At 42.1% G+C, this 15,112-nt stretch overlaps 1 protein-coding gene across 1 annotated transcript in view; it reads right to left on the reverse strand.

The window, feature by feature from the left end:
* Positions 1–15,112, reverse strand: part of BCAT1 (branched chain amino acid transaminase 1) — a 121,423-nt gene that overhangs the window by 63,726 nt on the left and 42,585 nt on the right. The window contains exon 3 of the mRNA XM_062195527.1: positions 7,495–7,695. Coding sequence (XP_062051511.1) covers positions 7,495–7,695 — 201 coding nt within the window. The remainder of the gene's footprint in view (positions 1–7,494; positions 7,696–15,112) is intronic.

Here is a 15,112-nt window from a genome sequence, read left to right on the forward strand (position 1 = left end):
GAAACAATGAAGATTCCAATACATCATATCAAGATTTGTGGGATACAGCAAAAGCAGCGCCAAGAGTAAAGTTTACAGCAATTGGTGCCTACAACAAAAAAAAACTGGAAAGGCACCAAATAAATGATCTATCTATGCACCTCAAGAATCTAGAAAAACAGCAGCAAACCAAACCCAAAACCAGTAGAACAAATAATTATGATTAGAGAAGAAATCAACAAAATTGAAACAAAAGAAACAATACTACAGATCAGCAAAACATAGAGCTAGTTTTTTGAAAACATTAAACAAAATTGACACAACATTGGCCCAACTAACCAAAAAAAGTAGAGAGAAGACCTAAATAAATAAAATTAGAGAAGAAAAAGTAAATATAACAACAGACACCACAGAAATAAAAAGAATCATCAGAAATTACTACAAAGAGCTATATGCCAACCAATCAGGAAACCTAGAAGAAATGAATAGATTCCTGGACATATACAACCTACCTAAATTGAGCCATGAAGACACAGTAAACCTAAATAGACCCATTACCAAAACAGAAATTGAATCAGTAATAAAGAACCTCCCAAAAAAGAAAAGCCCAGGACCGGAAGGCCTCAGTGCTGAATTCTACCAGACATTTAAAGAACTAACTCCACTTCTTCTCAAGTTATTCAAAACAATCAAAACAGAGAGAATCCTCCAAATTATTTCTATGGAGCCAGTATCACCTTACTTCCCAAACCTGAAAAAGATACCAATCAAAATAACAAAAACATTCTTCTCAGATCTAGAAAAAACAATGTTAAAATTCATATGGAAATACAAGCGATCTCAAGTAGCTAAAGCAATCTTATACAACAAAAACAAAGCCAGAGGCATCACAATACCAGATTTCAATACATATTACATACAGTTATCATCGAACAGCCTGATATTGGCACAAAAACACATATGTAGACCGATGAAACAGTATATAAACTCCAGAAATCAATCCACGCATCTACAACTAACTTATCTTTGACACAAGAGCTAAAATCAACCCCCAGAACAAGGATAGTCTCTTCAACAAATGGTGGTAGGAAAATTGGATCTCCACATGCACAGGTATTAAGCAAGACCCCTACCTTACACCTTATACAAAAATTCACTCAAAATAGATCAAAGACCTAAATCTATAACCCGATAACATCAAATTACTAGAGAACACTGGGGAAACATTGTAAGACTTTGGTATAGACAGAGTTCTTGAAAAAGTCCCCAGAAGCACAGGCAATGAAAGCCATCATAGACAAATGGGATAGCATCAAGCTGGGAAGCTTCCATTCTGCAAAGAAGTACTCAAGAAAGTGAACAGGCAGCAGACAGAATGGGAGAAAATATCTGCAAACTATAGAATTGATAAAGGATTAATATCCAGAATCTTAAGAGCTCAAGAAATTGAACAATAGCAAAACATGCAATCTAGTTTAAAAATTGGCAATTGACTTAGATAGGCATTTTTCAAGAAAGGAAACTCAAATGGCCAACAGACACTTTAAAAAATGCTCAGGATCACTAGTCATCAGGAAAACACAAATCAAAATCACAGTGAGGTTTCATCTCACCCAGGTTAGAAAGGCTTTCATACAGAAATCAACAAACAACCAAAGCTGGTGAGGATGTGGGGGAAAAGGTACCCTAATTCACTGTTGGTGGGAATGTAAACTGGTGCAGCCACCATGGAAGAGAGTATAGAGATACCTTAAAAATCTAAATATAGGCCGGCGCCGTGGCTCAACAGGCTAATCCTCCACCTAGCGGCGCTGGCACACCGGGTTCTAGTCCCGGTCGGGGTGCCGGATTCTATCCCAGTTGCCCCTCTTCCAGGCCAGCTCTCTGCTGTGGCCCAGGAGGGCAGTGGAGGATAGCCCAGGTGCTTGGGCCCTGCACCTGCACAGGAGACCAGGAGGAAGCACCTGGCTCCTGGCTTCAGATCAGTGCGATGCGCCGGCCGCAGCGGCCATTGGAGGGTGAACCAACGGCAAAGGAAGACCTTTCTCTCTGTCTCTCTCTCTCTCACTGTCCACTCTACCTGTCAAAAAAAAAAAAAATCTAAATATAGACCTTCCATATGACCCAGTTATCCAACTCCTGGGAATTTATCCAAACCAAAATAAATCCGCATGGGTTATCTGTATCCCCACGTTCAGTGCCGCTCAATTCACAATGGCTAAGGTATGGAATCAACCCAGATGCCCATCAACTGATGACTGGATAAAGCAATTATGGTATCTATACACTATGGAGTACTACTTAGCTGTGAAAAAAATAAAATGCTTTGTTTTGCAACAAAATGGATGAAACTGGAAACCATTATACTTAGTGAAATAAGGCAGTCCCAAAAAGATATCATATGTTTTTCTGAATGAAAGGTAATAGAGTACCTAAAATGTAATATATTGAAGTGAAATGGACATTTTGAGATTAATGATTGTTTACAGCCTTTTTCCTTATTGTTGAGCAAGTGTTTTTTGAACTCTTTATTTAGTATAGGGTTAACTTTCAAAGTATAAAGTATACTAAAAATACATCTTTGTACAAATTAAGAGTGAGAATAGGAGAGGGAGGAAGAAGAGTTGGAGCACGGGTGGGAAGGAGGGTAGGCTGGAGAGTATCATTATGTTCCTGAATTTGTATATATGAAATACATGAAATTTGTATTCCCTAAAAAAATTTTAAAAAACAGTAACAATAAAAAAGGCATGACTAATGAATGAATGAATGAATGAAGAAAAACAACACAAAAACACAGATGCTGTGAACCTCAAAAACTTAACAAGGGGTTGTTGTAACAATTTTATACCTATATATTTGAAAATGGAGAGAAGATGGAAAATTCCAAGAAAAAAATAAAACTTACCAAAAGTGATTCAAGAAACATTACCCATGCACAGATTGAACAAGTTACCAATAAACTTCTTACACAGAAAACCAAAAGATAACAAAATAGAAAAGTGAGCAAGAGATTTGAACAAATAAGCACTTCAAAAAAGACATCCAGTTGACCAATAAATACATGAGATTCAACCTTTTCAGAAGTGAAAAATAATATCCTAATTGAGATGTCATTCTACATTACCTAAAATTATAAAATTTGACTATACTAAGAGTTGTCAAGGTTGTGGCATAACAGAAATACTCACGGTGGGTGGGCATAAAAATGGGTAAAACCACTTTGGTAACAAGTTTTCTCCTTTCTTTTACAACTCATGGTATGATCAGCAATTGCATTCTTTTGTTCAAAAAACATTTTTTTTATTTAATTGAAAGAGTTACAGATAGAAGTAGAGACACACACACAGAGAGAGAGAGAGAGGGAGGGAGAGAGGGAGGGGGAGGGGGAGGGGTCTTCCATATACTGGGTCACTCCCTAAATGGATATAATGGACCAGGATGAAGCAATCCGAAGCCAAGAGCCAGAAGCTTCTTCCAGGTCTCCCACATGGCTGCAGGGGCCCAAGCACTTGGGCCATCCTCCACTGATTTCCCTGGCACATTAGCAGGGAGTTGGATTAAAAGTAGAACAGACAGAACTCAAACCAGTAGCAATATGGATGTCAGTGCTGCAGGCTGGGGCTTTAACCTGCTGCGCCACAGCACCGGTCCCAGCAATTGCATTCTGAAAGATATCGTTAAGCAGCAGTTCTTAAATTTTTGATCTCAGAATATTTTTAGAAATTATGAAGACATCAAAGAGTTTTTTTATGTGATTATTCTATCTGCATATTAAAAATAAGAAAATTTCACAAAAAATAAACTTTGACATGTTAACATATTTTAATGAAAAAATAACTATTTTACAAAAGAATTAGTGTTTTGTATGGCACTGTTTTAAATTATTTCAAATTTAAGCATTTGGCTTAACAGAAAACAACCAGATTCCAGTCTCAGATTCTGCATTCAATCTCCTGCAGTCTTGTTTGGGTGGCAGTAGAGGTAAAGGAAACCAAAATATTACAAGACTTGCAGTCAAGAGAGGGAGGGTATTTTTTACGACCTTTTCAGACAATTGCGGAGATTCTTCTTTGACATCATGCCAAAAATCAACAAATGGCAGTCCTGTTAAGGTTAGTACACTATGGCATCAGAAACCCTATTAATTAAATTCCAGATTCTGTTACTTTTTTACAATCCACTGGTCAGTCAGGGTTCAACTCAAGTATAGCCAGTAGGAGATACGTATATTATGAACAAACTTATTGAGGAGCAGCTGGCCAACTCCCTTGTAGAGCCCGCACAAAGTCTCAAGGACAGGCAGCCAGAAGGGAGACACTGCAAGCAGGCTGGAGCCTAACAGATACGAGCTGCAGCCCCTGGGTACCTGTCAGTCCAGTGGAAGAGACAGAGAGAAACAGAGATCAAGTGCAGGTCTAGCTCTATTTGGAATCTCTCACCTTAGGGAGTTCTCAAGGTCAGACTCACCCAGAAAAATTCTCCCTTTTCACTAATATTCAATCAACAGATTAGGGACTTCAATCACACCTGCAAAATTCCTTCACAGTATCACCTACATTAGCACTTGATGATGAACCAGGAGGTGTGGATGTGCACACAGCCAAATAGCTGCCACTTCCCTCCATACCCCAATGATCCCACCAGAGAGTATCCTAGTGGTTGACACTCACAAGGAGACTAAAGTGGGATTATGGGGACACAGCAAAAGGCCATCAGAGGAGCTGGCTTTGTGGTACAGTGGGTTAGGCCACAGCTTGCAATGCCAGCATCCCCTATGAGAGCGATGGTTCGAGACCTGACTGCTTTGCTTCCAATCCTGCTCCCTGCCAATAAGCCTGGGAAGGCAGCAGATGATGACCCATGTGTCTGGCCCCTATCACTCATGTGAGAACCAGGGTGAGGTTCTTGGCTTCTGGTTTGGTCTTGTCCATCCCTGGTTACTGGGGCCACTTGGGAAGTGAAGAGCATACAGAAGATGTCTTGTCTCTCCCACTGTCATTCTTTCAAATAAATAAATAAATAATTTTTTTTAAAAAAAGCCATCAGAGTATACCTTGCACTTAATAGATTTTCATCCATGCAAAAATTTGTAATTCATGCAGTGGTCATTTGGAAAATATTGGCTCAATGAGTTATGCAGGTCTTTAAAAGATTAACATCTTTCCATAGTGTTAATATAACCACTAATATCATCAAAAATCTCTTTAATAGTTCAAAGTAGTTCAGTTCACAGTGGTGGATACCATTTACCAAAACTCTAATTTTCACTTGAAATTTTGATTTTTTAACAGATTTATTTATTGACTTAATAAGTAGAGGGATGGGGCAGGGGTAGGGTTGGGGAGGAGACACACACACACACACACACAGAAAAAGAGAGAGATCTTCCACCTGCTGGTTTACTCCTCAAGGGGATTCAATGGCTGGGTCATGATCAGATTGAAACCAGGAGCCTGGAACTCCAACTGCGTCTCCCACATGGGTGGCAGGGACCCAAACACTTGACCCATTTTCAGCTACTTTTCCCATGCACATTAGCAGGGAGCTAGATCAGAAGCCAGTGTTGCAAGCTGCTGCTTATCTCACTGCATTAGAATATAGACTCCATGCTCAGTTTAAGAATAAGTGCCCTTGGCTTGGCTACATTCCAAATTTAAAAGCACAAATTCATTATATCCTATGACATGGTAAGGGCTTGGTATAAATAATGAAGAACTCATTCAATGTAATAACTATTAAGGAATAACACTGAGAGTGGAACTTAACTTCCTAAATTCAACAATTTTGGGGTCCATATGCATAGGCAATGAATTTTCAAAATTATTTGATGTATTTTTTTTTTAAAAAATATACTTATTTGAGAAGCAGAGGGGCAGACAGAAGGCAGAGATCCCATGTGCTGGTTCTCTCCCTAAATGCCCATGACAGCCAAGGATGATGGGAGGCTGAATCTGGGAGCCATGAACTCAATCCGCATCGCCCTTATGGATGGTGGGGACCCAATTAGTTGAACCATCACTGCTGTCTCCCAGCACCTGCATTAGCAGGATGCTGGAGTCAGGAGGTAGAGGTGGGTATTGAAGCCAGGAACTCTGATAAGACATGTGGTTCCCTGCCTTCTCATATACTGTTGTGTATTCTTGGGCAAGAAATAAACTTCTCTGAGCCTACCTCTGTAACAGATGCTACTGCTCCATCATGGACTGATGCAGCTAGCAAGTCTGGCTCCTACCACACAGCATGGCTGGCCCTATATGCTGGAATGAATGAGCTCATTTTTATAATTACATGCACACTATGAGTTAGACAGCATCACTACCACAGTTCTATACATAAGAAAATTAAAGCACAGATGACTGCCTTTCCTAAAACAGAGTGCCCTAGGGAGCAACAGAGACAGAATGTGAGCCCAGCAAGTCTGACTCCAGATCCTGAATGCTTAATCACATGCTTCCTCACTTAAGAAAACTAAATGAGGTGCTGCAAATAAAGTCCTTAATACAGGCCACTCTGCAGGATGTCAATGAGCAAAAGTAGTTATTTTACCACAATAACGACTAACATTTCACCATTTTTTAGTCTCTTAACAGGTTGACAATTGTTCATTTCCAGTGTCCCTAATGTTGTGGGAAAGATGTCCAACACAATAAAACTAAAGTAAAATGTGAGATCAAGAGAATGAGGAGTACAGTGTACATCTGGTTAACTGTGAATCCTCAAACGGTCCAGGGAAAGAATTCTCTCAACATTTTATGATTATAGTATTCTAACTCATGCCTGAAGGAGGACATTTAATTACATGTCCCTTAATAGGCACAACGATCTGTTAAAAACATGCAGATACAATTAAAGTCTAATCCTAACATTTTACTCAACAGTGGCCCCTTCTCAATCACTAGAAGATCTGAGAAGTTAACAGCACTGTATAAACAGTACCGTCTTTTTCATTATTTTCACTACCAAAGATACTTTCTATTTGCTCTAGAAGTTTTTTAATTGACATGAGAGAAAATTCAAGATCTGACAAATTAGTTCTTCAGACTTATCCTCAATCCAACTGTCTACAGCAAAAACTTTAAAGGAATTTATGACTTCCTCCAGTAAATATGATACAACTATACTACCAAAAGCTACCTTAAAATTTTTTTAAACTTTATTGGAAAGGCAGAAAGAAAAAGCAGTATAGCTTCCAGTTGCTGGCTCACTCCCCAACTACCCACAACAAACTTGGGCTGGCTCAGACTGAAGCCAGGAGGTTGGAACTCCATGTGGGTCTCTCACCTGGGTAAGCAGGGACCTAACTACCTGAGCCATCACCTCTGCCTCCCAGGATGCTCATCAGCAGGAAGCTGGATCAAGAGCAGGACCCCGAAATGAAATGCAGACTTTCCAACTGTTAACCTAACTGCTGTGCCGAATGCAACCCTCCCCACAAAAGCCGCTGTAGCAGGGGAGGTACTCGTACCCACGTCAAGGAAACACTCGCACCCCCGTCTGGTCCCAAGGACTCACCTCCACTCCATAATGCAAAGCTGAAGATCCAGGATGCAGCGAGAGGTTCTGAAAAGGCTGGATGTGGGGCTTCTCCCATCCACCCTCAGACGACCACTCCACTGTCAACATGTGATCGGTGAACACACTTCCAAACACCAGACCACTCGGGTCTGGTTTCTCTTTTAAAATGGTGGCTGGTGTGATTATTAGATCTTTAGCCTGGGAAAGAAAAATCAGCACCATTAAAGAATAGTAACTGAAGGTCCATAGAGAGGGCCAAATGGGAGAACACTCACGCGACTTTTAATAGCTGGAAACGAACAGAGACGTTAAATATTACATGAGCCAAACAAACCATGCCTGTGCTCCAAACTCAACTGGTTATTCAGAGACTCTGCAGTGTACACCTCCTAACGGATTATCAAACCCAAATTTCTGTGATATTCATGAACAGTGACAAGCTATCATTGGAATAAAATGATACAAAAAAAATCAAACAAATCCACTCTTCACTCCCAGCATATGATTCACATAGAAGGGGTATCTTCTATAATAAAAAACACTCAAGTCCACAATAATATATTTTTTCTAAATAAGAACTATACCTCTCAGGGCCGGTGCTGTGTCCTAGCAGGTAAAGCCTCTGCCTGCAGAGCTGGCATCCCATATGGGTGCCGGTTCGAGTCCCGGCTGCTCCATTTCCAATCCAGCTCTCTGCTATGGCCTGGGAAAGCATCAGCAGATGGCCCAAGTTCTTGTGCCCTAAACCTGCATAGAAGACCCAGAAGAAATTCCTGGCTCCTGGCTGTGGATCGGTCCAGCTCTGGCCATTGCGGCCATTGGGGGACTGAACCAGCAGATGGAAGACCTCTCTCTTTCTGCCTCTGCCTCTCTGTAACTCTGCCTTTCAAATAAAGAAATAATTCTTTAAAAAAAAAAAAAATCACTGCTGCCACTCAAAGGCAATGCTGAATGTGTTTAAAAAAAAAAAAAAAAGAACTGCAACTCTGCTTGGTAATGGCTGTGTGCCAACAACTCTCAAAGGATTCTTGTACGAGCCTTCAACACCTGCTAGATGCACTGCTGAAGAAATGAACACAGGGAAGTAAACACCCTCTAAGATGTACATCCTGTGTCCTGTGGCCAGCACTGTGGCACCGCAGGTTAAGCTGCCACCTGTAATGCCAGCACCAGTCTGAATCCTGGTTGCTCCAGGTCCTGGTAAGGAACCTGGAAAGGCAGCAGAAAATGACCTAAGGGCTCGGGTCCCTGCCTCCCGTGTGGGAGACCCGGAAGCAGTTCCTGACCCCTGTCTTCAGCCTGGCCCAGACTTAACTGCACTCTCTCTCTCATTCTCTCTCTTTCTCTCATTCTCTCTTTCTCACACCTCCGTTCCTCTTCTGCTTTTCAAATAAACAAATCTTTAAAAAAAAAAAAAAACACTTATGTTCTGTACTGGGCAAATAGTGAACAACTGACCTCATATTCTAAAAAAGATAAATAACAGGAAACAACTTCACACTGTAGTGTTTTGCCGGCTCTCCACACAGCCAGCTGCCCATCACAAATGGCTAACTGCTGTATGGAAGCCTTCTAAGGACTGCATTACCACCACGCTGTTTGTAGACTACCAGCAAAACCATGAGGGAAGGAGTTCCCACCAGCTGGAGACAATGGAAAGATCCACACTGTTAACAGGTTGCAAGGAATATCAAAGTTTATTTTTTTTCTTTGTTTTGTCTATATTTATTTAAGAGACAGAGAGAGAAGACAGTCCATTTGCTGGTTCACTCCCTAAAGGTCCACAACAGACAGGGCTGGGCCGAACCAAAACAGGCGCTGGGAATTGAATGCACACTTCTCACTTGTGTGGTAGGCTCCAACGACGTGAGCTCCCACCACTGCCTCCCAGTGCCTGTGCTAGCAAGAAGCTGGAACTAGGAGCACAGCGAGGACTCAAACACAGGCACTCCTCCAATATGAGATGCAGGTGTCCCACCCAGGAGGCATCTAACCACTGGGCAAATAGTCTGTCCTTCGCATTTCCCTTACTACACAAAAATCCTCCTTCCTCCCACCACAGCAAATACAGAACTTTACTTTTTATCCTCAGCATTTATCATTACCATAGTCACTCCTGGATCTGCAGGGGGAAAACACATGACGTTTTTGCCTACTACCTTCTAAAGAATTCCTTCTAACAGCTACTCATGTATCATTTACACTACATTAGGCACTGTAACCAATCAAGAGATGACTTCAGCTGCACAGGAGGGGATGTGGACAGGTTACATGCAAACTTTTTCAAGACTTTACTTGGACATTTGGTTTCTACTGGGGAACCTGGAACTAATCCCCGAAGACACCAAGGGACAGCTGTATTTTTTAATGACATAAATATTTCTGAGTGATTCACTTCGTTACAGCTACCTGGACTTTTGATACCTTAGGAATGATCAGTTATATAGGCTGAAAAATGTGTTCTAAAATAACCAGAAAGCTGCCAGTACAGAGAGCATTAGGACAATCTTCAGCTAGTGTGGTCTAGCCACACTCCTTTGTAACACACCAGTAAAAAAAATGTCAACTTTGGACAGAAAATTGACTTTCTTCCACCACTCTCTAATCCAAATAACTTAACTTCAAATGCCTCACCACATGCCCTAACTTTACGTAAAGGGATATATCTCAACTAAAGCATTTTTCTCTTTGAACGACATTTCTCTCCCGTTATCCTCCAGGCTAAGTAGGGAGTCAGGAATATTTCAGCTGCAGGCCAAATGCAGCAAGCAGGCTAATTTTATAAATAACAGTTTGATTGGACCGGTTGCACCATTCTTTACCCAGCAGCTGTGGCATTGTCCACTGGCTGTGACAGAAACCCGAAGGCTCTCAGCCTACAGTATTAACTGATCCTTACTAAAAAGTTCACTAAAGCCTGTTCTGACTGGCTAAATCTCCAGCCCTAAGACACTGTAGGTCACAGAGAAGAGTGCAGATTTGTTTACTTTTTAAAGATTGATTTATTTATTTGAAAGATGGAGTTACAGAGAGACAGAGCGAGAGATCTTCCACCCACTGGTTCACTCCCCAAATGGCTGCAATGATTAGGGTTGGGCCAAGCAAAAGCCGGAAGCAAGGAGCTAGGAGCTTCTTCCAGGTCTCCCATGTGGGAGGCAGGGTTCCAAACTAATCTATAATAGTGAGGGCTCTTCTGTGAAATACAATCAACAAGATATACCTAAATACATGAGGGGACTTTTTTAAGAATTTATCTTATGTTATTTTTGTAGGCAGAGCTACAGAGAGGGAGAGGGAGATGTTCCATCTGCTGGTTCACTTCCCAGATGGCCACAACCCCAAATGAAGCTGAGCATGGAGCTACATCTGAGTCTCCCACATGGGAGGGAGGGATCCAAGTACTTGGACCACCTTCCACTGCTTTTCCCAGGCCATCTGTAGGGAGATAAATTGGAAGTGGAGCAGCCAGGACAGGAACTGATGCCCATGTGGGATCCCGGGAGGCTGCTTAACCAGCTATGCAACAACAGAGGCCCCAGTGCAGGTTTTCTTAAATACTGACGTCTGGCTGACCTCAGATGCGTACCACAGAGACTCACAGATGCACTCACAGAGGACAGCCAAGACTGAACGGCAGTGAGATTCTAGCAAACTTGTCATTGCATGAATAGAGACACAGTACTCTTCCCAAGGAAGCACATCTGATTTTGTTTGCTTAGTTAGCTATTTTTTGGTGGAATGGGAAGATGAAGATGACTGGCTAAGAAAAATCTAGGACCCTATCAGCCTACTAAGACAAACTTCATGCCCACTTCCTTCTTCTTCTTCTTCTTCTTTTTTTTTTTTTTTTTTTTTTTGACAGGCAGAGTGGACAGTGAGAGAGAGACAGAGAGAAAGGTCTTCCTTTTCTGTTGGTTCACCCTCCAATGGCCGCTGTGGCCGGCGCACCATGCTAATCTGAAGCCAGGAGCCAGGTGCTTCCTCCTGGTCTCCTGGTCTCCTGTGCAGGTGCAGGGCCCAAGCACCTGGGCTATCCTCCACTGCCCTCCTGGGCCACAGCAGAGAGCTGGCCTGGAAGAGGGGCAACGGGGACAGAATCCGGTGCCCTGACCGGGACTAGAACCCAGGGCGCCGGTGCCACAGGCGGAGGATTAGCCTAGTGAGCCGTGGCGCTGGCGCCCACTTCCTTCTAGTAAGACAACTAGTGAAAGTTTCTTAGTAAAAGGGATGGGATAAGGCAAAACAGTGAGCAGAAAGGGTGAACTTTTTATATCACTGAATTTTGGACACATTTCTTGTGAAAGCATTAGACCCTAACTATATTTTGTTCAGTTACAAAAATAAATAATGTGCAGGGTTCTTCAAAAGTAAAATAAAAGTTTCCCTCACCAGCAGCTATTTCTATCATTAGTCAGTTGTGCTTCCAAATATAAGCTAGCTAGACATAACCTTAAAATTTTTTATTTTACTTATTTTACTTATTTTCCTTATTCAAAAGGCAGAGTTACTGAGAGAGTGGGATAGAGAGATCCCATCCACTACTTTACTCCCCAGAAAGCTACTATGCCCTGGGCTGGCTCAGGCCAAAGCCAGGAAATTCATCTGGGTCTCCCACATGGGGACCAAGCTCTAGGGCTATCTTCTGGTGCTTTCCCTGGCACTTTAGCAAAGAGCTGAATCAGAAATGGAGTAGCCAGGACTTGAACTGGTACCCATATGGGATGCCAGCATTGTAGACAGCAGGTTAACCCGCAGCACCAGAACACTGGCCCCAAGATGATCCTTGTTTCTTTAGAAGTATGTGTGCTCTTTAACTCCTCCTGCCATGAAATGAATAAGCAATGGGTTTTTTGTTCCAAACTTAATTTTTTATTAACTTTTTGAAGCCCTTCACACAACTTCAATGACTACGTGCACAAGAATATTTTTAATACAAGACCATGGTTTTGCCTCATCTCAACCTGTGGAGCATTTTGGCCTCCTCCCTTGTTTCTCCAACTTTCTTCACTGTTTTTTTTATGCTTGTGTTTACGTAACTCATTGTACCAATGACTGTACCAGCTCCATGGCTCAGCCATGGCACGAGGCAAACACAGGATGTCCAAGATGCCCATAACTCAACCCCTCCTCCTTGGGGATTCACACTATCAGCCATGGACACATACTAGCTGTTGCTATGATTACTCATTCATTCAACCTAATGTTTTTGAACTACTAAGTAGGTGTACTGCTCTAAGCCCTAAGAAACACCTGAGAACCAAACAAGAAGCGTCCTTAAGAGGAACAACAGCAAGAAATCAACAAGGGGTGATTAATGGATGCAGACAATTCAGCAGCTAAAGACTGGAAGGAGTCCCAGAGGCGCTGTAGCTACTAAAGGGACACAGGGATGGAGCAAGACAGGCAGCTACACCACTGTGTCCTGACCAACACTGCCACTTATCCTTCAACTGTGGCTCTACGGCTCCTAACATCATACCCCATCTTCCTTCTTCCTTCAGGAATCCTGACAGTGGGCTGCTGCAACACAAGGAAGCCCAGTTCAACACCAGGAAGGTTGAAGGAGCCACTGAGGATAAGACTAGAGCTGGGGCTACCACGTTTTAATTTCTTGTTGTTTTCCAAGCAGGAAGGAACAAACCAGGAAGGAAAGAAAGGATGGTTTACACAGTGGTAAAATACAAGAATCTCAGTAATGCTGACCTCTGTCCTTGAGTCTCCACAATTCTCCCTTCCCATCAGTGACTTTCAACTCTGGCTCGGAAAGTCCATGAGATCTTCGAGGGAGATAGTGGGGTGTGGTTCTCAACCCTCACTGCACAGTTACAATCGTTCTTGTGACGTGAAAAAACAACCACACCCCTGTCTCACCTCTCTGAGGTTCTGGTTCAGGATCTAGAATGGGATCTAGATTTTTTTATGTATATATATATATATATATTTTTTTTTAACTGCAAAAGTTAAAATTCTACTTGTAGCCAAGAGCCAGTGTTGAGCTGATCACAGCACAGCCAGCATAGACAACCTTTTAGTTTTCTGACTCGTGTCTTTAAAATACCTCTAGGACCAGCCCTAACGACCGACTGGCCCAGAGATGTGAAATCAGTTAATAACAAAGCAGAGATGGAAAATGGGGCTTTTGCACACTGATCTGAGTGCCCCTGTAATTATAGCTTGCTAAATCTCTAAAGCTTGACTATACATGATTAAATTCCCAAGTATCCGTTCTCTTTCAGCAAACCAAGGCATCCTTTTCTAAGACAGGTGATTTCTCAGCAGTAAGAACAACCCTCAACGACTTCGATGGGTCCACCACTGCCCTACATCCGGTTGTCAACGTAACGTACAAATCAGTGGTTTCAGGGTTTCATCAAGAACTCTAATTTCCTTTCTCTAAGAAAAGATTTGCTGTTCTGAAAACTAAGACGTCTTCAACTTGAACTCAATGAGAAATTACCAAAGACATCTCAAACTAGGTGACACAGCGGCCGGAGGTCCAAAAGTCAACAAACAACCCTAAGCCAAGGTGTGTCTGCACTTCAGAATAGACACGACATGCAGTTCCAAGGAGGAAATGACGGACATACAAGGAACTTGATAAACAAATGTCATCGGTGTTCTTTAAAAGCCACTTTGTTTTTTCCACTTTCCTTCCTGCAGATGGATAAAAACCAGTGGTCCTTCTCCCTGCGTGATCAGCTTCTGACGCTCCACATTCTCTCACGACGTCAGGGCCTGGGAGTTTCCAACCACAGGCTTCCAGAAGAACACGAAATGTCACAAAACTGATTAGGAAATGGGGAGAAATACTGACAAAAGCCATTTCGTAATTCTAAAGTCTTAATTGGTAACCATGCGTTCCGACAAGCGGAGAGCGTGGCAGAGAAATACACCTTGGTTGGATGCACCTGAGGACTCCACAGCCAGCAGTCGCTGAAGCCAAGTCTAGATTGCAGTGGTCATGCAAATCTGCTCCCCAAGAGGCTCCCCAAGAGGCTCCTTTTCTTACCCTATTTGCAAAGCCTTGGGTGCCATCCTGATCTTTCAGAAATACTCCTTTAAAATCTAACAAGGAGATGTGAAAAAGAGAATTACCGTGTGGAATGTAGACAGACCGTTGGGCTCTTAAACACAGAAGAGCCTGTGGTCCCCAGAAAGATTAGGGCCCTGTTAGCCTCACTTTACCAAGGCTGCATCAAAATGGGAGTGGAGAAACAATATGTAAACTGCCCATGAAGAATCGCAAAGAGAAAACAGTTATAAATGGAGTAGATTAACAGAGATAGAAAAACGCACCAGAAGCCAAAGATGACATCCACCATTTTTATCCAAACTATCATGATCATTTTACATTTGCCTCATCATATGTGCAGGAAATGTATCCACCACTGTGATTCATGTTTTGCTTGTAAATAGGCATATCACATGTCCACAGACAACCCTCCCTTTAAAGCCTAACATACAGAAATCTAAATTAACACACAGATTATTGACAGCATGAATTCTTTGTTTTGGAAAGTACAAAAGTATAAAGGTCAGGAAAAATTTTATTTACCTTTTTCCTCTGAGAAACTCACTGCATAAAATGAATCTTAGACAGTATGAAGCAGAGGAG

This window comes from Lepus europaeus, chromosome 6 (assembly GCF_033115175.1).
Source record: "Lepus europaeus isolate LE1 chromosome 6, mLepTim1.pri, whole genome shotgun sequence".
NCBI classification, from domain to species: Eukaryota; Metazoa; Chordata; class Mammalia; order Lagomorpha; family Leporidae; genus Lepus; species Lepus europaeus.